The sequence below is a fragment of the Triturus cristatus genome, chromosome 9 (genome assembly GCF_964204655.1).
Source record: "Triturus cristatus chromosome 9, aTriCri1.1, whole genome shotgun sequence".
NCBI classification, from domain to species: Eukaryota; Metazoa; Chordata; class Amphibia; order Caudata; family Salamandridae; genus Triturus; species Triturus cristatus.
This window is the reverse complement of record NC_140592.1, coordinates 105418259-105445979: the sequence shown is the minus strand read 5'-3', so window position 1 is coordinate 105445979 and position 27721 is coordinate 105418259. Positions and strand designations below refer to the sequence as shown.

The 27721-nt window shown below is 43.9% G+C and overlaps 1 protein-coding gene across 1 annotated transcript in view; it reads left to right on the top strand.

Moving 5' to 3' along the window:
- Positions 1-19484, top strand: part of ARL8B (ARF like GTPase 8B) — a 106618-nt gene extending 87134 nt beyond the window's left edge. Inside the window, exons 5-7 of the mRNA XM_085624505.1 lie at positions 281-348; positions 12196-12266; positions 16758-19484. Coding sequence (XP_085480631.1) covers positions 281-348; positions 12196-12266; positions 16758-16807 — 189 coding nt within the window. The 3' untranslated portion in view covers positions 16808-19484. The remainder of the gene's footprint in view (positions 1-280; positions 349-12195; positions 12267-16757) is intronic.
- The last annotated feature ends 8237 nt before the right edge of the window (positions 19485-27721 follow it).

The following is a 27721-nucleotide window of genomic DNA, read 5'->3' as shown; positions in this document are numbered from 1 at the left end:
TATAGTGATTTCACTGTGTACTCCACTTTCACCTGCCACCCACTGAGCGTAAAACAATGTAGGGTTGAGATGGAGCCCAGGTGAGTTGACTTGAGACTTCCTCAAAGAAAACCAAGTTGGAATGTCTATGAATAGATGGTTACGGGGCAAGAAACTTTTTCCTTATTCCATAGGAAAAAGGAACCTAGTTTGTAAGGGTCAGAAAAAGTCTTATGATTTACTGATGTGCAGCTGCTTAATTTGTGGGATTGCTCTTCATCAACTGTTTATTCTTTCTTAGGTCCTGGTACTTGGAAACAAGAGGGACCTTCCGAACACTTTGGACGAGAAGCAACTCATAGAGAAAATGTATGTATACATTATGTCCTAGATTGTGTAATGTGGTTGCTGATCCTTTGGCAAACAGCATTGATTATGGCTGTAGGTGTCATAGTGACTAGGAAAGAATTCTCCTGGTACCGTTAATGTGGCTCGCTTCTCTATATAACCCGTTCATCAATACCAGATGCCCATTACTAAGAGCTGCAGTTAGATTATAGCCATTTGCTAGTAATTTTTTAAGTGATTGGCAAAAGAACTGAAGGTTTACAAATGAATGATCTTGGATGCCATCTTTAACAGACTGTGTCGATGACTGCTAGTTGCCCGATACTCGTGGTGTGCAAACTCTGCACCCGTAAACATTGTTACCATGTGAAACAACTCGTCAGTATTACTAGGACCTGTGTTTTTTAGGGGGAGGGAGTGGAGGTCAAATTATACAAGAATTCCCAATTCTATGGGGATTAACAATCTTATTTACCTCCTGCTCTGTGTAGGTGCTAAATAGGTGTGAGTGGGGTGGTGGGGATCTTGTCATGGACACAGTTGCCCAATTGGCATTATTTTGCTGGAAGAATTTTTATGGCTTCAAAAACCAAGCCTGGTTTTTCCGCACTCAAAAAAGTCAAGAGCATAAAACATAGAGCCCCTTGTGAGTGTACAGAGTGGTATCCCACTGACTCATAATCAGATCTGAGTGAGTGTGTATTCTTGAGTGAAAATAATTTTGTTTCCCTTCATCCTAAATATGTGATTGTAGAGTGTAATTATCTGTATGCAAGATAACATCTGTTGACATGTCTATGTGGCTCCTTCATTTCCACCAAAAGAAAATGCAGCCATATTGTTGGAAGAGAAGTAGAGTGCTACACATGTACGTTACTCATGTTCAGCATTACTTTAAAAAAAGCAGCTGGCCTGCGGCCTCATTGCACTGATTTTACATCACCTGAATTGGGTCTTTGTCTCAGGTGCAGCTGTTTGCCCCCTTTCTCTAATGCCAAACACAAAGCTTGAAAGGATGGAAATTAAGTTCCCAGTGTGATGTATAACCTCATGGATGCAGACCTGAATACATATGATTGGATTTAGTGGTTTAATTTGGGTTGCAAGGCATACAGTGTATTGCAGCTGTGGAAGTCTTCAGCACCACACTGTATGACTCCTCACACTGGTATACATGAGCAACATCTTTATTAGATAGCAGACCAGGTAGTACATCAGATGTTGTGCTGGTATTGTCTGACTTTTACCGCCCACCTAGCTCAACACACTGTGTTCCAGTGTCATGTTCTATCACAACTCACCCTGTTTTCTAGCACAGATCTCCCAGTATGTGTGTTTTCTATCTCTCTCTGTCTCTCTCTCTGTCTCTATCTCCATTTCTATTGCGCTCCTCTCGGTCTCTGTTGCGCTCCTCTCGGTCTCTGTTGCGCTCCTCTCGGTCTCTGTTGCGCTGTCTGTTGCGCTCTCTCCATCTCTATCCATTGCAGTGAAACACTATGGACCTGAGTGCGAACCTTAATATTGAGTGTTCTATAGGTTTGTAGCAAAGCAACTATGTTCCTTTGTAGGACGTGTTAAGTCTTGCGAACTGCGTTAAGTTATCTGGCTGCAGTGTCTGTATTTATTACAATCTGCAGATCAGATAATCTGCCAAAGCAAGATGTATTCTGCCGGTGGAATAGGCAATGTTAAAATAATAGCTGGTCTTTTTAAAAGCTTTTCAGTAATAAGAAAATGGTATGGCCTACTTTAACATCGGAAGGTCAGAAGGTAGTGTGCGCCCATACATTAACAGGGCGGTTTTTTCCTGTGGGTCCTGAAGCAGTCGGTGGTTACTGGACAGTATATGTAGCGGGCACTGTCCTTTGCCGTTTGTGTAGCATGGCACACTTAACTGTATTTTGGTACCAGTCGAGCAGTCTCACTGGACCCCAAGACTTGGCACAATTTGTAATTTACATCTCAAAAAACAAGCATGGCACCCACTAAACTGAAAGTTTAGCTTTTGCTTACATTCAGAAACTTTGGAAGAGTTACTGTTGCACAAGAAATTTGAATGTCCTTTAACTTCCCTGGCCCAAGATATGGCCAAATACATTTCTATTGCTTACATGGCAAGTTGCTACACCACGGAAACATTGAGTCCTTTGCACTCTCACACTCTTTAGTGGTTTATTCAACCAGACGGTAGGTTGTGGTGGCCTACAGGATGCTAAGACCCAAGTCTACCGGTGGCGTAACGTCTCTGTTCTAGGTTCTGGTCTGGTAAGTGTGAGCTCCAGTGGCTGCGAATCCTGTTATAAAATTCCAAAACATTAAAAAACCTTAAACCCAAACTGGAGCTGGGGCAGCCTTTAGATCAGTATTACATTTAGGTCACCAGAGGGCCAGTTTCAAGTCTGTTTCTGAAGAACAAGCCACTGGGGATCCAGTAAAGAGTTCTGGAGGCACTGGATGCAGTTCTAGGGAATACCGGTGAGTGTTCCATTTTTCGTAGCTTGTTGACTGCAGATTGGTTCTTGACAGGGGCCAGCATCCATAAGGACGTCTCAATGGACTGAGCTGTTGATGCCAATCTCTTGAACTTAGCTAGTAACGATAAAGCTAACATTTTCATTTGTCCGGTCTGACACCCATTAGACAGTCCGCAGTTGGGACCCAAGTGGAGACTATCTGCTTCTTAATAACCACCTGATGGGCCATCAAACCTTAATTAACTCTTACCACTCTAAAATAACAAAATAGTTGCAGCCACCTGATCTACTGCTCACTGGGGTATAGATATGCCAAGGATTGCACCCTGGGCCACTGAAAAAAATGAATAATGGGACAGACTTATCAAGGCAAGCTTTTTACACAGTAGCTTCCTCTCCGGCACCACTGCCCCATTAACCGGTTGCACAAAACAGCGTGGCCAAGTACCCTTGAAAAGTACATAGGAGACCCTTCCACATGAGCTAACATTGATGTAAGTACTGTAAATTATTTTATTTTTTTACATTGGGGAACAGATGGTGCTAAGACCTTCTAGTTTAGGGTGTCTATAAAAAGAAAACAAATCTAAAGCTCTCACTAAATATTGAGTGTTGCTGCAGATCCTCTACCACTTCATTGGCTAAGCCTTGACTGCTTGCCCGATCACCTTTCGGAAATTAATTTAACAAAGTAATTAATGTGCCTTTACCATTGGATTGCTTTTGTCGCCAAGAACAAGGTACTCTAGCAGCGAATGACAACACCCACTAAGGATGCGGGAAACAGTCATTACAGCGCGGCTGTTACTACGCATGCCGTTACGTCGCATGTGTTACAACGCATGCGACGTAACCATGCGTACACATTAAGACGCAGGGCATTACATCGCATGCGCTTTTAAAACGCATGCGATGTAATGGCGTCGGAGTGCAGACAACAACGTGGGAACGGGACTGGAACACGGGAAACCGGAGCAGAGACGACCCTGAGGAAGGAGAGAAGTAAGGGGGATTAGGGTTTGGGGTAGTCTCATTTGGTAGTAGTGTAGGCTTTATGGCTTAGGGTAGTCAAAAGGGGGTTGTAGTGTATGCTAGTGTTTTAGTATTTAGGGCTTAGGGTAGTGTAAGGGGGTTGTAGTGTATGCAAGTATTTTATGCGTTAGGGCTTAGTGTAGTGTCAGGGGGTTGTAGTGTATACTAGTGTTTTTATGATTTAGGGCTTAGGGTAGTCTTGGGGTTTTAGTGTAATGTAGTGTATTAGGCTTTAGGGATTAGGGTAGTGTCAGGGGGTTGTAGTGTATGCAAGTATTTTAGGGTTTAGGGTAGTGTCAGGCAGTTGTAGTGTATGCTAGAGTTTTAGGATTTCTAGTGTATTAGGATTTAGGGCTTAGGGTAGTCTCAGGGGGTTGTAGTGTATGGTATTGGTTTAGGCTTTAGGTTTGCGTAAGCAGGTCCGGTATGGTAGTGTTATATTTTTATTTTAGTTTTAATATTTTGCAATTTAAAGGCATGTGGGAAACTTGGATGCGTTGTAAAGGCATATAGTATGCATTTCAAAGGAAATGCGAACTAATGCCATCCGTAGAAAAAGCACGCGTTGTGACGGTACATGCGAACTAAAAACCGCGTTGTAAAAGCACGCGTTGTTTTTAGTTTGCGATGTATCGTCATACAACCACTAAGGCTGCTACCACTCAACCACTGATGATCTTCTTTACACTGAATGGAAATACAGCAGAACTGCCCTAACCAATTGACATTTTCTCCTCCAACTCCACTCGAGTATGATTTCGCCTCGTGATCAGATTTTGTATTCACTCTACCTAGTGAATTTCCCTAATCTTCCTTGTTGAATACATGCCCATAGGGCTCAAAGGGCTTCAGGCACCCCCCACCCCACCGGCGTGTCATCCTGGGCTGAGACAGCTTCCCGGGCGCGCACACAGTTTTTGAGCTGCTGTGGGCCGGCTGGTCTGGCGTCCGTCTTATTGCAGCCGCACCCGAGTACTTAACAGGTCTTTAAAAGACCATTTACTTGTTAGCGAGGCTTTGTTTTTTTTTTCCACCCCTTCTTAGAGCCCCTGCATCTCTACTCTACCTATTGCCGGAAGAATTACCAACTCCCTTCTCCCACGAAATGTTTATTTAGCAACTCCCGAAATTGGGCTCTAGTTGCGCCTCTGAATCTGCACGTCAGGGCTGCAGTGATGTAGCTGGTGGTGATTTTTAAAGTCCTTTTTATGGAGTTACCAATTCAAATAAGGTTCTCAAAGGGGAATGATGTCTTCATCCTTAAAGAGCAAAATAAAGTCAATAGGTAAAAAGTCTCGTATGAACTTTAAGACGACTTGTAGTTCCAAGCATGTCACGGCTGGTTGCATGTCCTCTTCATAACTAGCCAGGAAACATTCATTCAATCACATCGGTCTAAATTGTATCTTGGGAGCAAAATCAAAAGGTGACATCACCCTTTCCCCGATGCTGAGCAGTTTGTTCTGTCGACGTCTTTTGTAAAATAGTTGGCTGCACAAGATTGGATCAGGATCAGTCAAACGTCCATGAAGGCTGATCCGAGTTGGATCAACTTTTTAACTAGAACGATATATTTGGAGGATATGCTGCTGCAGGTCACATGCTTTACACACTCCTGCCATCTAGTGTTGGACACATAGTTTGCAAATAATTTTTTTTCTTCCAAAGTAGAGGTTTAAGTTTCAACATGACTTGTTATACCTCCCTTGAAACCTATAATGTACCAGGGAATAGACTCCATTTTGTCACAATGGTTCATGCCAATGTAAACAGATGTCCACTGGGCCAGCGAGCATCTCTAAATTCGATGCACAGTTACTCCATCAGGGTGACGGTGTATTATACTCTGTCGAGCTAAGAAAGTAATTACAGTACTCTGATCTATAAATCTGGCCCTTAGAAGGGTAGTAAAAATAGGGGTGCCACCGGTACTGCAGAGCCGAGTTCCAAATATGTGGTGTCCAATGACTTCATCATTGGAGAACAGTTTTTACAGGGTCCTTACTGCATGCATGCACAGGACAAAAGCTGCTTCTCGGGTTTGCAAGTATGACATTTGGAGGATCTTCCCTCCAGGTTTTTACCTCATGCGGATAGACTGCCCCACAGCAGGGAACAGCCCAGAGAGAGACATGCCTCAAACCAAAGCCGCCTCCGAAGAGGCTTCGGCAGGTGGTGCTGTCCTATGTTTTTAAGCCATTTGGGCCCTGAAAGTTCACCTCTGAGAGTGAAATGTCTCAAGATTCTGATCTTAAAGCATTTTCCCGAGGCACTCCACCTCAGCCCTGAGAAGCTATACTGTCCACCTCAGACCTAAGGTCCACTGCAAAGGCAAACTTGAAACTAGTATCCGTCTCAATGCCCAGCAAACCAGCACCAGAAAACATGCGAGTAGCCAGATGTAAGACAACAAAAGCTCTATATAGACCTGTTCTTGGGTCACATTTTAGCAGGACCACCTCCCACTGGACCAGCTCCATCTGGTCAGCCCCACGCCAAACCAATACTGTCTCACACTCGAGGAGCCGATCTCCGTCTTCAGTAGCACTTCCTCTACAAAGAATACATTGAATAAGGAACGATGTAAACCAGTGCCGGTGGCATCTTTTGATAATGTTGTAGCTTTGGAATGGATTTAAGTGATAAACCCTCCTTCAACACTGATTAAAGCCATCTTGGCCATTTGAGGATGTGGTGTTTCCCTCTTGTACCCTGCTACTAAGGCTTAGAGATTTTTCAGGTGTGCATTAAAACCTATAGATCTTTCATATGCATAAACAAATTTCAGACCTGGGGTGTATGTGTTTTCCGTCTCGTTTTTTTATCGTGATCCGTACAACTAAAATATTTTTTGTTGAGTTTCATGTGCTAAATGTGAATCTTCTGGTCTGTTTTCCATAGGCTGACCATAGTTGCTTCAGTTGCACATGTACCAGTTATCATTGCCAGTTTTCTGTAGATCCCACATCTTACAGTGCTCAGAATTTGTTGAGTCCTTCAACCTAGCTGCTGAAACTTCACCATTCCTCACTGAAGAGTTTGTCACCAAAAAACGCGCACTTGTTCCTTCTCTGCCAGCTGACAATGTATCGATTCCCTGTGGAATACATCTACTTTGGCACAGCTCCTCTTTCAAGAGAGCAGACTGTTAAATCAGGAAAATATTCATTAGATGTCATCATGTTGGCGTGTCAGTATTTCCTCAAGTACTTCTCAACCCTAATACTGTCATATTGCTATTGTGATGCATGCAAATGTACACTGAATCCCACATTGAACCCTGAATAGCCAGTTCTTGGAATCTGCTCATGTCTAAAGTTGACTCTAAGTAACAGTTCAGCCAACATGGCTCTTATCCAGTCACCATCTCATGTATGTTCTATCTTACCGGCCAGAGCTACTGGTACGCTTACAGGGTAAGTTCCACCCACCACGTTGTTCGAGAATTTAATCGACCACAATACAAAATCCTCGATTCGTCCAGTCATTATATTTTTCCCAATGTACCATCTCTCACTTTTTGCCAACTTTAAGAGCTGAATGTTTCAGCTGAGATCTTTGCCTCTCCTAGTTCATGAAGTGTCCTGTCAGTCCAGAGAATTTTCACTCACTTCCCTTGTAATCAAAGCACTGTCTTACAGTAGGCCCGCATGTCATCTGAGTAAGTCTTTCTTTACCATTCGAGAGAAGCGTTCTGGTCTTCCAGTGCACTGACTATTCATATAAGAAAGGTCTATTCTATTGGGCGTCCTTCTGTCGTCAAGCTGCCCAGGCACGAAGTGTGCTTTAAGTATATTTCCTTCAGTTTCAAACTACAGCCCCTTCCATAAACTCATGGAAACTTGGATCTTTTCTTTGTACTTCTAATGTCGGTACATCAGTTGTTGAGTAGCGAGAACCCCTATACAAGCAACCTGTTTTCCGTGATTAGAGATTTCGGCAGGTGAATCATGGTTTTTTTTTTAGGGGGAGAGGTTGCTATTATCAAGCATCATGTTTCATCTTTTACCTTAACACATTGCTGTGATGTAAATTATTTACCCTGCAGAACATCCAATGAGTCCAGTAGTTTGTGTCATCTGACATACCCTTGTCTAGTGGCGAAACAGTTCTGTCTTTCAGAGAGACAATGTGGCCTGGCATACGGTTGTATGACACAACCACGCTTTCCTTTCGCATGCGTTCCTTAACGCGGGCAGAACAACGAATGCGTCTGACCTGCGAATTACATTTACAACGCAGGTCGTTACAACGACCTGCCTTAGGGGGGCGCTGGACTTTGGAATAGTATAATTTACTATTTCAACTCCAGTCCCCGCAGCAGTAGGGAAAGCATTAGACTTTAAAGTCCAACGCCGCTTTACCTAACGTATGTCGTAATGACAGCGTTGTAAAGGGAATGGTGGTTCAGATGCATTTGTTCCGCCCGGGTTGCAAAGGAAACACTTTGTTTGGTGGCCGTGGTATTTGCTGATTCCCATAAGGGAAGGCTTTACAGTGTATGCTAGTACTATTGCTTGGATATCAGTTGCTGGGTCAATGCATTGCTAAGGGCGGTGGTGCTTAAGTATTTTTTTTACTGGAGAGGGATTCCACGGTGACAATCTTCATTTATTTGTTTTAACTGGCAAGCCTTTCAAATCTGTTCAGGTTATTCCATTTTTGTCAGTACACTGACCACTGCCAAACAATTTTGCTCACCAGTTGGGATAGAGAAGAGCCAAATAACAGTAAATTAAAAAATACTGTTTTAGTAACTCTTGTATTTTTAATCCATTGATTCCCTCTCTTTATCCGGTGCTTTGCTTAAATATTTGTGACTGGTTTTTTTAAGGCTTGAAATAGTGAAAAAAGGAAGAAAAGACTTGACGGCAGTCTATGGTGGTTCTTGCCTTTCTGGCCATTGTTTTTATTTTTTAGTGCATTTAAACTTGTGCAAATGATTTAATTGCAGCATTATCTCCACCCCCAGTTTAGCTTTGACTGCTAGCGCATTATCTGTCAGAAACCAAAGTTTCAGGCACAGAGATGATGTACAAAGAGGTAGGCTGCCCGGTGGCCCAGAGATGTACAGAGAGGTAGGCTGGCTTGCGGCCAGAAGTGATGTACAAAAAGGTAGGCTGGTCGGTGGTCCAGAGATGATGTACAAAGAGGTAGGCTTGCCGGTGATCCAGAAATGATGTACAAAGAGGTAGGCTTTGCCGGTGGCCCGGAGATGATGTACAAAGAGGGCTGGTGGTCCAGAGAGGATGTACAAAAAGGGCTGGTGGTCCAGAGAGGATGTACAAAAAGGTATGCTTGCTGGTGGTCCAGGAATTATATGCAAAGAGGTAGACTGGCCAGTGGTCCAGAGATGATGTACAAAGAGGTAGGCTGGCCGGTGGTCCAGAGATGATGTACAAAGAGGTAGGCTGGCCGGTGGTCCAGAGATTATGTACAAAGAGGTAGGCTGGCCGGTGGTCCAGAGAAGATGTACAAAGAGGTAGGCTGGCCGGTGGTCCAGAGAAGATGTACAAAGAGGTAGGCTGGCTGGTGGTCCAGAGAAGATGTACAAAGAGGTAGGCTGGCCGGTGGTCCAGAGAAGATGTACAAAGAGGTAGGCTGGCCAGTGGTCCAGAGAAGATGTACAAAGAGGTAGGCTGGCTAGTGGCCCTGAGATGATGTACAAAGAGGTAGGCTGGCCGGTGGTCCAGAGAAGATGTACAAAGAGGTAGGCTGCCTGGTGGCCCAGAGATGATGTACAAAGAGGTACGCTGGCCGGTGGAACCCATGGTAACCATTTTGGACATTATTGCATGACCCTCCCCCCTCCAATTAAGGTGCAAAGCAATTTCTGGTTCTCCAAGGTTGCAAATGCTCTCTTCCTGAAAATTCTAAATTGAATCTCAAATCACCCCACTGATTTAAGAAGAGAAACCCGCTAGTTTGTTTTTAGGTCTCACCTGAGCTAGCGCGCATGCGCTGCTCTGCCAGACACTTAGTAAAGGCTTTTCAGCTTCGAACACACGCTTGTGCGTGTGCTTTTTTAAAATTAACCCGCGATTGGCCTTTGTGTGCGTCTTTCCTAGAAAGACGGCACGCAATTGGCTCCAGGTGGGTGCATGTCCCGCCTTCTCTGGTCCTTGGCCTAGGGTCCGCGGGAGCGAGCTTTAATCCCATCTGCATCCAAGTATCGCGTTGGCGGCTATTGGAAACAGATGGTGCTCGCGTTTTTTAGGTCTCCCCCTGCAGCTGCTTTCACTATTGCCGTGCCAGCTCTTCCTGTGACTGCTGCTCCTCCCTGTGCCCTGTTGTTCCTGTACCTCCCGTGCCTGCTTCCTGTACCTTCTGTGATTGTGGCACCTCCCTGTGCCTGGTCCTGGCGCCTCTGGGATCCTGAGCCTGCTACTTAACCTCCGGGCGCCTGCTCGCTGCACCTACTGAAGTTGTTGCACATCCTGTGCCTGCTACTTTCACCCCTCGCAGTGGTTTCATCCACCCCTACCTGCTCACTGCACCCCGTGGTTGCTGCAGGTCCTTTCCGTCCTCCCCATGCCTTCCCTGCTCGTGCTTGCTGCATCCGTGCCTGCTGCTCCTCACTCCCCGGGTCGCCTTTGTTTACAGCGCTGCCTGCTGCAGGGAGGGGAGCGGGGGACAGGCCCGAGGCACTGGGTACGGATCTGCCGGCTGCATGAATGAAGGGGGGAGCGAGCAGCGTGCACACTGACTATGCCTCTGTGTACGGAGGTGGCAGGAGAGGAAGAGACTGCAGACGGGTGCATGCAACAGAGGGGGTTCAGGCGCGAGGGACTGGTCCATGCACGAGCACTTCTGCTAATGGGAGAGGTGCGTGCGCTGCCTGTCTTCAAGAGCGCCCCAGGGAGCGGACCTTGCACTGCGTGTGTGTAGTGACTACCTCAGGCCAGGCGCATGGACTGCCCCTCTCTGTAGGTTAGGCGCCAAAGACTGGTCCTTGCCGCGACTCTTACGGAAGCTAGCAGGAGTGCACCTTGTCCGTCTACATGAACACCTCGGTGCTTGAAGCATGCACTGTCCTTCTGCAGGACACACGCACGCCACTCCCACTGCAGGAGCTAGAGTCAAGTTGGGTGCAGTTAGTTACTCTGCAGGATGGGTGTATACTTCGCCCATACAGGAGAGAGAGCCGAGTCAGATGGTATGTACTGCCCCCAGTACTTGAAATGGAAAAATAGAAGTGCAGCCAGGTACTCTGTACTAGAGTACCTGCTTGTTTCTGAGAAGTGCTGCTACTCTCCAATTAAAATTATTACGTTTTTCTTGAAGTGCAGGTACTCTCCCTCTCAAAGTGCATTACTCCGTACCGGACAACTGCTGCCCATTTAAAGCACTGACTGCCCCCTTTCATGAGTGTCATTCGAGACAGGTGAACTCCCTGATACACCCCACATACCACTCAGTACCACATAATTACAAGCCACATAATTACTCTACGCAACAGAAATAAACCCCACATAATACCACTCAGTGCCACATAATTACACGCCACATATTTACACTCTACTCAGTGCAACAGAAATACACTCCACATAAATGCACTTAATGTCACATACCACCAATCAACATAAATGCACTCCACCATGACACAATTTCACTAAGCATAATTTCACTCAACACCACAGTTCCAGGCCACACAATTCAACTCCACACATTTCCAATACACACCACATAATTACACACCAAACAACATATTTCAACTCCACAATCCACAACACACCTCCAATCCACACCATAAAGGGGCACCACCTGAGCACCAAACACCACTCCCCACCACCATTTTGCATCAACGCACCACCTAAGCATCGCCAGACATCACTTAAGCATCACGTCAGTTTGCCCTCTGAATCTGGCATCTGTTGATTCTCCCAGTGTCCGTCCGCTGCTCGTGTTCTAATTCAATTACTGTTTTCCAACCACCACTCCCCCTTTATTTATGTCCCCCTCCCCCATAAGATTTTTTTTTTATAACAGAGGCAGGAAGAAGTTGCCAGCAGTGCAGGTACAAAAAAAACTAGAAGAAATTTTTTATGTTAAAATCTTTTTTTAATCGGGTTGTTTAGTTGTATATAATGTTGTCTTGGTTTGTATAAAGGTAACAAAAATGCTTAACACTTTATATTCTAACTTTTCAACATGATGCACAGCAGCCACAATGCTCTACAACATAGCCAAAAGTTCTGGCTAAACACATAAGGTCCCAAAGGCGAGACCTATTGGCTTTGCCAATGCTTGTTTTGAGATGAAGTCAATCATGTGTTGCACGCTTGTACTCAAGCAAACTTTCTTGGCCTACATCTGTTGCTATGGTTAAATGATTTCTGACAATGTCTTTTCTCTAATACAGGAACCTGGCTGCTATCCAAGATCGAGAAATCTGTTGCTACTCCATTTCTTGCAAAGAAAAGGATAATATAGGTGAGACCAGAATGGAAATAATCGACCCTTTTGTTTGTTTGTAGCCTGTTCAATGGGCAGGGCTTCTGAAAGTGGGTGATTTGGGTGCAGTCGAGTGCAGCCATTGATTTGTTTCAGGAGCTACAAGGTCTGTGCACAAAAATAAGTGGCCTCTTCAGCTGAATGAGCAGGGGCATCAGCCCTTGCATGTTGTGTTCTTGTTGGAAGCGGCTGATTTGAGTCTGCCATTGCTTTCTTCTGTACGGTTTTGCGTTTCATCCTTGATGTAGACTGGAAAGTTATGCAGTGCCATATGTTGGATTACTGAATTGACGCCATAAGTCCAAGAATCCAGTGCCATTTGAGAGCTCTGTGTGATGTCCCATTGGTCAAGTGTTTGGTGGTTGTGCCAATCGGACAGGACAACCCTTGGATGTAGAAAAGCACGTGGTTGATTGGAGTGCAGTGGACTGCTTTCAGGACTGGCTGGGCTGAGATACTTTGTGCCCATGCTGCCATGAACACAGCCCAAAAGAGCATCTCATTCTTTTATATTTTTTAGCCAGGTACAGGTGGGGAGGGGGGGGAGGGGAGGTGAGGTGAGGGAGGTGGGGGGGGGGGGGAGAGAATTCGCCAAACTCCCCTAAAAAACTGATGGCCTGACTCGAAGCATTATGGGGTTATTAGCTGATTTTAGCTTCCAGCACAGCCCATACAGCTGAACAAGATGGATGTTGTATTATGTATTGTTCGAAATACAATTACTTTTATGAGCTTGTTTCTGTAATAAGAGTCCCAAAGTGTCGAGGTAATCCATTGAAAATTATTCGTTTCACTTATGGGTCGTTGTGATTGGGTTTTACATGGGTTTGTGTGGCAGGGTGTCATCTGCAGTCCCCAAGGATGCAGTTCAGAGTCATAGTATTTTGTCCAAGGTTAATATATTAAAACAACAATTAAAACATTGGTGCTTGCAATATCATATATTTTCTCTTCTATACCCTAATGTTCCCAAAACATGTCTGCCTCTGCGTTCTTTGTTGTTTGCAAGGCTATTAACAGGACAATTGACAGTAGTTTAACTTATCAAGAATGGGTGTCCTTTTTAGTTGGCAACATTTGCACCTTTACTGAACAGGTCAGTGGTTCCAAGTTGCCACTCTGTGCGTATGTTTTTATGTATAATGACCAAATGTGTTATGTTACAGATTTAAATATATACGCACTTTTGAACGGACTAATATGCTAAAGTAAGGCTTCCCCAAACTGCTACTTGTTTTTTCGAGAAGAATCTTTGTGAATGCCTGTGTTTTTCCCAAGCACGCACACTTTCAGCTTTTTCATTTATATTCAGAGTTCATGAAGGATTAGCAGTGGATGTCTGAGTTTGGTTTACAGACATCCTTTGCATGCTAACTGCGATCGGACATCTGCTTTACCTTCATCTCAGTCTAATCTTTCTTTGAAAAATGTCTTTCTTGTTCTCCGGAAGGACTTCATGGTTCTGCTTTTTCTGGTGTGGTCAGTTTTTCTAGCTCCCCTTTTGATCTCCATTGTCTTGTCTATTTTTTCGATTAAATGCCGGGATTGTTTTCTATTGTGAAAGTGTTGTAGAATCCTGCACGGTTTTATTTGACCATCTAATGTTTGGGCTTGGAACAGCATCTTGTTTGTTAAAAAATGCTGTGTATTTACCGATGGTGTGGTTAAACTGACCTGTTGACATCCACCCACAATTGTGATTTGGACCTTAGACTGTGCACAAATCACATGAGAAATAACCCAGCAGTAATTTGTGGATTTTGAGTCCCTTAAATATGGTCTAAAATTTTACATTTAAAAACTTGGGCCAGATCAACAAAAACAATTGATTTCTGTTTGTCCCGGGGCTATGACGGCTTTTATTGTTGGGTTAGTGCATAATGTGGCCTTAGGCCCACATAACTGCAGTTGGAGTTGGAAAACTACTGGGTGTATTCCAAAAGGGCACTGCAGTTCCGTCCTAGTCAATTCTTTGACTCTACGCTGCTACGCTTGGCTATCATCAGTGAAGCGTAGACTGCTAACTTGAAAGAAGCGGATGCTGGTTGGACTCCGAAAACTTAGGAGATGAAGGGCTGAGTTTTCATTTGAACCTTATTAAAGTTTGAGGTTAACCCAGTTTGAGAAGTCTGCACTCCAGGCTATTCAAACACAGATGTTTAAAAAACACGGCTTGGGAAAGTCCTTGCACACTGACTCCATTCTAAATTCTCAAGTACGATTGCAGAGACTGATCCTTCTAACCTGCAGCATCTTAGAGCTGGAGCTTCCTCCCATCTGATGGGTCTTGAAGCTCAAGATGTCTTTGCATTGTTGCATGTAACAAACTATAAATGGTATGGTAAAATTAATTCTTGGCCCAGGGTTGAAAAGTCTACTATACACTTTTTTAGAAGCTGATTTAGACTTGAAAGGATGTCTTCTTTGATGCCAGATATTGTGGCCGGTCTAACCAGAGGTTTCTAGAATGTTTAGGTTCCTTCCAAATTTGGAGTGGAAACCACATTAGAGAAAAGTCCATGATGCTAGTTCCTTCTATTGACGGCCAACCTCTGGCGTTAACGCACGATGAGGAGATGCATATTGATGTGGGCACAGAACTGCCTCCATTACTTACACCAGTAGGAATATGGAGATAATGTACACAGTGCTCAAAAGGAGATGTTTGCAATGAATTTCAGGTAGATATGCCATCTAGCAAAATGTACTCCAACCTGGTACGGTCCTCTCTACCTAATAAGATTGGGTCCTTCTACTCTCATGCACAGGGTAGACTGACTAGGTTACAGCTCAGAGAGGAAGATCCATGGTTCACTTGACCTAGCGTACCTCTGAGGAAGGAACTGGTTCTTGCCAATGTTGCCACTTATCTAGCAAACGGTGCAGGCATTTTGAAGGTCCTTGACTCAGCAAGGTCGCTGATGCCCAGGATACAGCAAAACCATTTCCTGCTTCACAATATCCTACTTATACCAGGTCTCGTGTAGTGCTAGATTCTGGCATTCTTACTGTGACTTGTGACAACCAACCCAAGCCTTCTTCCAGACACTTTGTTCAAAGGATGGCAATGTGGGAAAGAAGCTTAAGGGTCACACAGCCTTAGCAAGGTGTCACAAATGCCATGGTGCTCCCACGGTTAAATATATATGCGCATTCGGAATGTGAAGTCATTGGAGAACTCTGACATTGTGTGGTTATCGCTTCTGATTTCCGGATAACTGTTGTATATGGTTTCTATAGTAGGTTTCAATCAGTTCATCTTCCAGCACATGCCCCAAAGATTCCTTCACGTAATATTACTGGCTTTGACCAAATGCAAAAGCCCTCATGCATTTCAAAGTTATGTTCTGAATTACAATCACTTCATTGCATGTTAGTGAAGTTCAGACTATGACAGTTCAAAGCCACATCTACAGATGTAGTAGGACAGGTTGGTCTTATTCGAGTGTATCAGCCTAATTCGTAGAATGTTGTCTTTTTCAAGTCAATAGGGCCATTGATTTGCCTCATTTTTCCTAATCCGAAATAATCTGCAAAATCACATTGCACACAGCTGATGTCAGAAGAACTCTTAAGTGTTGTATCGAAAGGACTAAGGTATACATGAACGTTTTATTTTTTATTTTTTTTAATCTTTTGCACCAAAGGTCATAGGCTTTCTTAGACATAGGCACCTACTGGATTGTGCAATGCGCACCGTTTTCTTTTCATACTAGCTCACAGGTCATGAACCAAATAAAATGTGCATAGTCTACGAGTAAGAAGCAATCATCACTTGCTTTTGTCAGTGGTCAGACACATGGCGGCTCCATGGTTTTTGAGCCATACTTTCAAAAGACATAGCTGGTATCCGTGCTATACAGGAGGCAATGACGGGACAGATGATTTTGAGTAATCTGCTTGCCGCTACTTTCCGTTCACCTCAGCTGCTGGGGGGTGGGGCGTAGTGCTTTCCAAACAATCCACAGCATGTTCATTTATAAGAACGTTGTACTTCAAAAGGTTAAGTCTCTTACATGTAACAATAATTTTGCAGCTTGAAACTGTCCAATATTTTAATGTGGTCTTCGCTTCTCCCGAAACCAGGAAGACTGGCAAGTTTGACTCGGACATTCTGTGGGTTCCCACATTACTCATCTTAATTACTGCACCATTTGTTTGGAAAACTTACCAACTCACAATGGTTTCTCTAGTGTGTATCTTTGTAGGTTTCAGGTCAACATCCCAAGTCTATTTTTATTTATTTATTTTTTTTAAATAAATTTGAGGCTATTATGAGCCCAATATTTGGTGGTGAGCTAAGGAACAGTCTATGAATCTAGAAGAGCATCAAGATGCAAACCTTTTCATACAAGGAAGCTTTGGTTTTGATTGATGTTAAATCACCAAGTTATACCCTCATTTGCGTCGTCTTTTTAGCCACAGTGCAACTCAAAATGTGATAATAAGATATCTTTCTTTCCTTCCTAGATATCACACTGCAGTGGCTGATCCAGCATTCAAAATCCCGAAGAACCTGAAAGTGATCTTGAAGTTCTCCCTACTCTAACAGGCCAAGACTGCAGCCGACATTGTGTCCCACACAGAGAATATTCTATCCCTGAAAAATCACATTCATTCACCCTCACGTACCTTCTTCCTGGCCAGGATCTGCCTCCTACATATCTTTCAACAACATGAACTTTCCCTTCTCTGTTGACATTTGCTGGAGTGACCTTCAGAGAAACCAGCACGAGGAAATGTCAGCAGCCACTTAGTTAATGAGTTAGTTTCTTCTTTGTGTCAGTTCAGTTTGGTAGACTTTTGTGTGAAAAGTGCATCACAAGAAGTCGCGTCACCTGAAATGTGCAGTTTTGGCTCATAGTGCATTGCCCCTTGGTAGTGCTTAGCATGGCTGGCATTCAGTAACACACATTTGAACCCTGAGAATTATTGAAGATGGTTTGAAGCCTAGAGAGCCTGTGTGCGAGAAACATGCTACTGAGTTATGTTAAATAATAAAAGTGATACTATCAGTTGTGAATAGCCAGGGATCACATGAAAGTGTGAAGCTTGTGTGTGAACTCTGCTACGCCTGCATTTGAATGTACAGTCACTCCTCATGGTCAGTCACAGCGATTACATCTAGACTGTTGTCAGCCAAATGGCAAAATCAGTAATGATTTCATCAGTGCCAGCTTTCACCCGCTGTGTTACTTGATTCTGAAAAGAGTCCTGTCTGGCGTCTGGATTGTGGTTGTGTGTCTGTGTGTTGCCCTACTGCTCTGGTGATGGTTACTGACATCAGTAATTGGCACAGATTTATTTCACAGGGAAGGACAAGGCCAAAACGTTGATGGCTGTTTACATGTGTAAAATAACTGGCAGCAATACTAAAGGCATGTAATATATCTATTTAAAAACAATGGTCAACACATTGTAGTTCCCACAGCTCGGCTGCTCTTCTTCTTCGTTCATGCTTGACTTACGTCACGAGCTAGTGCACTTCTCGCTGTGGTTTTATGCTGTTAATGGTTGTACGCTTGTCATTTATTCAGACCAGAGAAAGGTCTCTGGCACTTTCATGGCCATCATAGTCCTAATGGTAGTAGGTATGTTTTAGCCCACGTATTCTCTTACTTGAACTAATGCTGATTTCACATCCATCCCTAGCAGAACGTGTTCATTGTCCTCGTTTGCCGTATTATTTAAGTGATGGTGTGTAGTACTGTAAGCGGTTGTAATGGCAGCGAGGTTTGCCTCTGTCACAATGGGGTCATTTTGCATCAAATATTATGCTGAATTATTTGATGGATTCTTCACTTTGCTGGTGGTTTCTTTAGGATTGTAAATGAAATGCCGCAATCCACTGGGCCCTTCCTTTAAGGTGTCCAGCTAAGCAGTTTCCAAGCTTCTCGGCTGCATGATGCACTTTGTTCCAGAGGTTCGTCTTCTCCAAAGAAGCCAGTTTACAGTACATGGGATTGCTAGTTGCCTATTTTGCCACTGCCGTTCCTTCCTCCTTTTTTCTTGCTGCTGCTAAGTGTAAAGGTACGATTACTTGGGAAGATGATCAAGCAGTGCAGTGATGAGTTCTGAAATACCATGGCAATTGAACAAAATGGTTTTAGAATGATTACATCGTAAAGTCTCCAAATCTCAATGAATATTCAATGGTCCTGCAACAGACTGCTGAAGATGCCCCAGTTCTTCCCTGGATGGAGGGAAGGCATTAGAAGCAGGGTCTCAGAAATGTGTCCTATTCTGCCCTCTGGTCCTATTCTGTGGATGCAGCATGGACCGGACTGTGTCAGAAAAGGGCCATATGGCCTTACCTATGGTGCTTTTTTTCGGGCCAGGCATTTGAATAGGTGTCTCTTTTGTCTGAACTGTGGTTCTCTCAAAGGTATGTATGGTACTTCCTAGCATGTCGTCTTTGATAGCTCTACAGTTCTTCTCTGGGTTAGGGACAGATTTGTGAGAAGAGTCCAGAACAGTACTTTTTTGTCTTGTATCCGTTTGTTTGTAGGAGCAAACACTCCATTATATGCCCACATGCATTCTCTATGTGGCGTGCTCTGGGCTTGGGCTCAGAAGCTCCAGTATTGCCCTCTTGATCCTTTTTGAGCTGCAGATCATGTTGGAAGGGGCTATAGATGCAGACCAGGTTATCCCACTTTTGGACCTTTCTAGGAAGGAGCTGCACTTGGCACCTGGTTCTCCAGAATGCTATTTACTTCCCCTTTGCTGGCTTTCACAGTTATATCACTATCAATCTCCTTTTTTCTCTCTCGCAGAAAAGCCAAATGTTAGGTTTTGTATTCTCTCCAAAGTTGCTGCTCTGGAACAGTCCTACTATTCTCTAGGGATATCTACAACTATTTTCTTTCGTATACTACGACTTGCTTGTGCCTAAAGTAGAAACAAAACCTAGAATGCGTGTTGGTCGTACCAAGTGGCGAAAGAGGAGGCCTCATGTTCTAGCAAATGTTTCTGATAATGGAGTGGGTGTTTGGGTTCTTTGTCCTGCTTTTCCCCATTTTCTAGTAACCAAGTGCATTTATTGACCATCTCTTTCTATGAAATAACCTCTGCATGTATAAAATATAATCATCACAGAATGTTGTAAATAAGATGTAATTCTTTTTATTTTGGTACTTTCTTTTGTGTGTTTATGCACTTCTCGCCTTTTAACAATAAACCTTGTGTTTGGAAGTCTTCTATTGTTTTTTTCATTTGATGGTAACACGAATAAGCATGATCTAATATCTATGCCATTAGCATGCAAATGTATTTCTGTAGTACAGCGAATGGTAGCCTACAGAACTTTGCACAGTGGAAGTTATAGCCATGATGCATAAATGTCTTCTTCGAAAGACTGAGGTGGCAAAGAAAGTGAAAGAGCAAAAAAGGCCATAAAATCAAATTTGTTATGAGGCAATACAAGATTATTGGGTCTCGAATATAGATTTTAGTGGTAAAAACTGAAACTGTCATGCCCTTGGTATAGTAATAGGTGCTGCGCTAAAAGTGAATGTTTCTATCCTTAATCACATTTACACCCTTTTCCCATCAAGAAGCTATTAAATGAATACTGTCACATAAATGTATTAAAGAATTGTATTTGTTTTTAACAAAGGTGTTCATTACTAGCTATCTTTTGAATTTTTTGTTCATCTGTTCCAGTAATTGTATTAGAATTTCAAACTAGCATGAAGCTTTGTAAGATGACATCGAACTATACAGTAGACTCTGCTTGATGACCTTTAAAATTAGAACACAAGGTATACAAAGCTAAATATTTGTTCGAATACAATTCTAGTCACTGAGCACAATAGATAATTACATAGATTTTTTAGAATGAAGCCTGTCACTTGGGAGCCATGAAGAAAAAGTGCTAAAGAGCATATATATATATATATATATATATATACACACACACACTTAAAAAACCCAATTATAGTGCAGTTAAGTTAAATGCTGGAATTCAAAAGTTAAGGTTAGGAGCATAAGAGGTGGAAATTGAGTCATCTGGAAGAAATGGAAGCCCATGGTCTGCTCTCCAAAAGAACACCAGCTCCACATTACCCTGGTACTGGATATCCAGCTGCCCCTTAAAGCCTTCCTGCCGACCATCAAAGGGAGGCTGTTAGAGGTTCTTATGGACAACATGATGGCCATATGGTACAGCAACGAGCACGGCGCAATGGATCCTGTGCTATGAGGCCCTGTGCCTTTACAGATTGCTCGATCAGCAGGTGAGTTTTCTGTTGACCAACTCCCTGGCTGGGTGTTAGTGCCAGAACAGACAAACGGAGCATGTGTGTTGGTGGTTCACGAGTGGTGTCTTCACCTTGGGGAAGGGCGCGGGGGGGGTATGGGCATGATATAATTGATCAGTGGGGGGTGCTGTAACTGGATTTGTTTACCACGACCGCAAATGTATAGTGGTAAGACAGTTGTTGGCTGGTGTTTCTGCCAGGAAAGTAATTGGGAGAAATATTCTAGCTGCAATGGACTGTGTGCCTCCTTTTCATATTCCCATCATTACCTATTCTGCCTCTAATGCTTTTTTGAATGTAAAGGTCAATTATACCATCAGACCTAGGGTACTTCCATGGGGAGCACCATGACCCCTAGTGCAGCTTGTTTGTACAGGAATTCATTTTAGACGACTCCAACCCATACCAGGAAAATCTATGCCTCTGGAAGAGGTTTATAGATGATATAGTCCTCTTCTGGCAAGACAATGTAGATACATGTAACGATTTCTGCGTGTGGATTTATACTTTATTTATTTTTATTTATTTATTTGAACTTATAACGCGCAACAGCTACCCACAGTGGGTTTCCCGGCGAGAAGGGATAGACTAGAGAAGAAAAAAAACGGACCTTAGAAGCAGCACCATGAGACAACTGGATCAACATGCAAATCACTGGAACAGTAATGTTTTCAATTTTTTCCTAAAGGCGAGAAAATTCGTCTCAATTTTCAAGGTGGAGGGTAACTCATTCCAGTGTTTCGGGGCAAGGTGACAGTTAGCGGAGGATCTGAGTGTGCGATTTGGCTTGTAAGGTTGAACGAAGTTACGCAGATACTTCGGGGCCGAGCCCTGCTTAATTTTAAAAAGATAGCATAAGGCTTTAAATTTAATACGACTGGGAATCCTGAGCCAATGTAGATCACGTAATGCCTGCATAGCTGATTGTCTTCTCGGGATGTTACAGAGAAGACGGGCTGCAGAATTCTGAACAGCCTGAAGTTTATTAACAGTGGCCACATCAGCACCAAGGTAGAGGACATTTCCGTAGTCCAGGCGAGAGGTTACCAACGCCTGGACAACGGTTCTCCTGGTGGATAGAGGCAGCATCCATAAGATTTTCTGGAGCCATCGTAAGGTAGTAAAGCAGATGGCGGCTACCTGAGTGGCCTGCTGTCTCATGGAGAGTTTGTCGTCGATGAGGAAACCAAGGTTGCGGACCACTGAAGATGGCTGAGGCAGAGGGTCCCATCTCACTAGGCCAATGTTGTGGGCCCCATAGATCTTTCTGTTTCCCGAAAATAAGGATTTCGGTTTTGTCACCGTTTAGCTTGAGGAGATGCCTTTGCATCCACTCAGCTATACGTGACAACCCGGTTTTCAAAACCGATACATCATTGCTTTCACAGCTAGAGAGGGAAAAAACAATCTGAGTGTCATCAGCATATGAAAAAATAGTCAGCCCGGCGTCTTCTGCAATAGAAGCGAGGGGTCTTACATAGATGTTGAACAGCAGAGGGCTGAGTATAGACCCCTGAGGAACGCCATATGCCGATGTACAAGTGGAAGAAGTGGCTTTCGTGGAGAAGACCTGGAAAGTGCGCTCACTTAAAAAGGAGGCAATCCAGGCCAAAGCCGGACCGTCCAGTCCCAGGGAACGAAGAGAGTTCAAAAGAATGGAATGGGACACGGTATCGAACGCCGCACTTAAATCCAAAAGGATAAGCGCAGATGTTTCGCCGCGGTCGATACCGTGTCTTAAACTCTCTGTAACCCCAAGAAGGGCGGTCTCAGTGGAATGATTGGCACGAAAACCAGACTGGGATGGATGTAGAAATCCCGACGATTCCACTAGATGGTATAATTGGGTGTTGACATGCCTCTCCAGCACTTTAGAAAGTACGGGTAGCAATGATATTGGTCTGAAATTAGCAAGATTGGACATATCAGCTCCAGCTTTTTTTAGAAGGGGAACAACCATTGCGTGTTTCCAGTCCCGTAGCACCTGGGATTCGCGTAATGAGGCGTTTAGAAGTCTCATAAGAACCCTCCGAGGAGCAAGATCAAGTAATTTCAGAAATTTTACAGGTACAGGATCACGCGGTGAGCCTGATCGTATACTGCTTAAACAGATGGAGAACGAAGTGTCATCAAACAATTCCCAATGTGTCAACTTCACCCTAGAAGAAAGCGGTTCAATATCTCCAGTCTGTTCAGAACACAATTCCTCTGTATTCAGAGGAGGGCTCATGGAGTCGTAAATACGTTCAACCTTTGCTATGAAAAATTTTGCAATGGAGTTACACTGGGCCTCATCTAAAGCTGGAGGTGTTGGGATGGTATCCGCACCTGTCAGTTTTTTAACAACAGAAAAGGGAGTATGAGGGCAGTTCTGAGCTTGTGTAACAGTATCTGCAATGTAAGCTGCTCTGGCGGTTTTACATTTTAGATGGTAATCTCTTAAAGCCTCTTTATAAGCAGGGACTGAATAAGAGTGCCGCCATTTCCGCTCTAAGGCCTTGCATTTAGTGCGCAGGGCTTTCAAGTCAGTGGAAAACCAAGGCGCCGGAGGGCGATGTGACCTGAAATGTGTGGAAGAAGGCGGGAGAAGAGTAGTAACAGCATTTATAAGCCAGTGGGAGACAGCCGTGTTCATCTCAGCGACTGAAACCATGCATTCCTCAGGACAGGTATTGGAAAGATGATGATTAAACCTATTGATATCGAGTTTCCCCCAGCGTTAAGTTGGAGCGCTCTTATCTAGGATTCTAATTACCTGATGTTTAGTGTACAATAAAGAAAAATGAACAGCAAAGTGATCTGACCACTCCAGCGGACGGGCACTCTGAGAGCAATCAAAAGGGACATTGGAAAGAATAGGATCCAATAAATGTCCAGCGGAATGGGTGGGACCAGTATTCAACAGGGGCAGATTAAAAGCCTCCAAGTCAGATAAAAAGCGTTTGCTGTATGTACACTGAGAGTCTTCAAGATGTAAATTAAGATCACCAACCAAGAATAGTGAAATTGGCTGCCCTGAGAAGTAGGGGAGTTATGATGTCAACAAATGAAGATATCCAAGAAGAGGCATTCCCAGGAGGGCGATAGATTAACAGGCCCGATAAGGTGAATTGAGGATTGATCACTAGTTTGAAGAATGCAGTCTCGCTTCCAGACATAGGAAGGACTTCAAACTTGCATGTATATATTGCCTTAAAAATAATGGCAATCCCTCCCCCCTGTCCGGACTTTCTGTCCAATCTTACCATAACGTAGTTGTTGGGTGTGAAGAGAGACACAATGGTTCTGAATGGCCTAAAAAGGTCCAGGATAGAAAAACCTTAAAAAGGGTAAGCGTTTAAATAAAGGTTTTTTGAACTTAATTTTGAAGAAAAGAGAGCGATAATTAATATAGAACAGGGACAGGGAGGTCAAGGTATAACAGATATTTATTATACAATGAAATAAATTCAGGTGCTCACATATTCAGTGACAATAAGCGTGACATAAAAAGTGAAAGTGGACTTTAAAAGAAGACATCGCATTGACAACATGAGTTGAACCACTTTCTTTTAAACTTAATCTGAGGGGTTCATGTTGTAAGCGGTCGACGACGTTTCGAACTCAGTTAGTTGAGTTCATCTTCAGGACAAAAGTGAGCATTTATAATCTAGAAAGCAAGAATACAAAGTATAAGTAAAACATAATCTAGTCCCTGAGAGTAGCATCACATTCAGAAAAATAATATAACCTACACATTGCTCTCTATAGAGTGATGCTGTGTATAAAAAAATGAATTGAGAAAAATATAGAATTGTTATAGTGAATAATTTGGCACAGTTTACATCAATGAAGGATTAATTGGGTTCAAAGTGCTAGTATAATTCCTAATCTTAAAAATAGAGAAGGACAAAAGAACACAGATCAGCCAAATAGTCCGTGAGCCAACATGAACAATGGTTTTTCTACATCAGACCCACTAATTAAAAAACACTTACTGTCAGTATAAATATAAGTGGTCAGTCGAATATATCAACTAGGAATTGTGTTTATTGATCACAGGAAATTCCAAGTGCAAATTACTGCATCATAGTAGGGCCCTTTGTCATAGCAGGAGGCCTAGGAAAAAAACGAGTGTTTTTAGCCAAATAATTGGAAAGGAAGTCGGGGGTGAAGTAGTTGTTGGGAACAGCAACAGCGACATCAGGACCAAAACAATCCTGAAGCCAGGTCTCGGTAAGAAACAATGCATCAGGCTGCTCTTCAATAATAAAGTCGTAAATATGATGCCTATGTTTCGGGAGGGATCGGCAATTAATACATCAAAACTGGAGTGGAGGGCTACTAGGATGTAGATTCCGTCTCCGCCTTCTCCTACCCCAAGCGTAGGACTGATGTATTATTTTGGCCAGGGACCCTTTACCAAGAGAAGAGCCGCAGCCAGCACACACAAACTTAGAGATCGGAAAACGACAAACGGTGCAGTTTGTAGGGAAAGTGGGACGAAGAGATTTTAAGTCCTCACCTGAATAAATGACTCTACCGCAGGAGTTCGTAGAGGGAGTCATGGCCCCAAGCCCCGATCTGGCACAGACTGGCTGAACTCTGGCGTAACTCTGGCGGAAGTACGGCGATCCGCTGCGCGTATCCGCTGCACGATGGCAGGGCCTTTTAAATAGAGGTCTAGCGTCCTTATGACGTCTAGACCATCAAACCCCAGTGGCGCCGTCCGGCGTCCGACCAACCCAAGATGGCCGCCCAAAACCTAGCTATCAGGACAAGGACCCGCTAAGTGCGGTGGAATCACAATTTATAGTGCAGGTGAGGGGCTGCATTAAAAACAGGGCAAAAAAACTGAAATGAAATTAAATATTACAACAGGTAGATTAAAACACGCAATTAGCGCGAAGAGCGTCGTAAGGATCTCAATGTTACGCGCTACACGCTCACAGCCTAGCGGTCATCAAGAGCAAGCCGTAATGGTCCATAAGTGGAAAAGCGCCTAGTTTGTCCCCCTTAAATAGAGGTCTAGCGTCCTTATAACGTCTAGACCATCAAACCCCAGTGGCGCCGTCCGGCGTCCGACCAACCCAAGATGGCCGCCCAAAACCTAGCTATCAGGACAAGGACCCGCCAAGTGCGGTGGAATCACAATTTATAGTGCAGGTGAGGGGCTGCATTAAAAACAGGGCAAAAAAACTGAAATGAAATTAAATATTACAACAGGTAGATTAAAACACGCAATTAGCGCGAAGAGCGTCGTAAGGATCTCAATGTTACGCGCTACACGCTCACAGCCTAGCGGTCATCAAGAGCAAGCCGTAATGATCCATACTTTGAATCCATACCTCAAATTCACAAGCTCCCGTTCAGTCAACCAAATTCTGTTCCTTGATCTCTTGATAAGGCTAGATAATGGTACCTTGAGCACAACAATATATAGGAAGCCAACGGATCGCAACAGCCTTCTACTGTTCAGTAGTTGCCATCCACGTACCCTTAAAGAGAATCTCCCTGTGGGACAATTTCTGAGACTCCGCAGGAATTTTAGCCAACCGGAGGACTACAAAACCGAAGCAGAAACCTTGGCAAAAAGTCTGGCGCAACGTGAATATCCCGCACGCAGTATTGCCCTTTACAAAAAACGTGCAAGAAACAATAACAGAGGCTCTATTAGAACCTAGACAAAAAGCAGAAACAGAAATGTTGACGTGTAACAAAATATACTCCAGCCTCCAATAGGATAAAAAATGTCATCCGGAAACATTGGGGCATATTAAATACTGGGAGCATGACCCTTGAACAACCATGCTTTGCCTTCAAACGATCAAAGAATCTGAAAGACATACTGATCCATACCAGGCCTCAGACACGAATAGTTAACACACAGACAGTTGTGGGACCTTCCGCCAGTTCAGGGTCACTACCCATGCAGCACCTGTACAGTCTGCGCCCTCACAACTGTGACTAAGAATATAATCTTCAATGCAACCTTCACATGGGAATTGCGTAAACACACGAATTGTAATATGACAAATTGCGTTATATGATTACGTGTCCCTGTAATCTCAGATACATAGGGATGACTACACGTCCGGTCAAAGTGAGAATCACGGAACATCGCAGTAATTTCCGGTGTCATAAAGTGAATACCAAAATGTGCACACACTTCTCCAACACCCAACATTCACCAGACTTTTCGTTGGGTAATTCTTGAAACATTCACTAAAATCAGCTAAGAAGCTTTGTTTTACAAAGAACAAAGATGGGTGCATCGTCTGTCTTCTGACAGACAAGGACTGAATGAGGACATTCCTTGGAGCGCTTTACGAACTTAAAAACTACCTTGGAATAGCATCTGTTAGAAATGGGGATCTCTACTTGGCAGCGGCTGGCGGCGATGTCCAAATAGGGATTCTTCTTCCTAAATCAGAGTTAGGGGCTACACCCATTGATCACCCCAGCTCAAACCTCACCCCAGACAGGCCTCTCTCAGAGGCAATGCGTGAAGCATTTATGACCATACATAGTAACGCAGTGAATACACTACAAAGGGACACCACACAAGTAGCATTAGAAAAATAAGTATCTTTATATAGGCTTAGCACAAGGCTCAAAAGAAACCACAATCCACATAATTACAGATTCACTTCAAAAGCAATAGAGGCACTCAAAGCGTGTGGAATGAACTTAGTTCAAGGGCGGGGTCCACGTGTTCCGGTGATGCACAATGTACCCGAGATTTAAAGGGGGCACGGCACGCAGCCTCGCGAGGAAGCCGTGGTGATGACAGGCAGACTCGCAGCGGCCACAGCTCCCCGCTGTAGCGGTCCGTGGCGTGCACTCATGATAATCCTGGGACGGGGTTTAAAGGCGGGCACCCAGCGTCACCCGCAGGTGATAACAAGATCCTCGAAGTGGTGACTAGTGTGGGCACTCAGCGGCACAGCTCTTCAGCTGCAGCGGCCCACAATAGAGATAGCGATGATTCTTGTAGGACGCAAATGCGGGCATTCAGCGGCACAGCTCCTCGGCTGCAGCGGCCCACGTTAGTGATGATTCTTGTAGGACGGCAAATGCGGGCACTCAGCGGCACCATCTCCTCAGCTGTGGTGGCCCACAATAGCAATCACGATGACTTTGGTAACACAGGCAAATGCAGGCTCTCAGCGGCAACAGCTCCTCAGCTGCGGT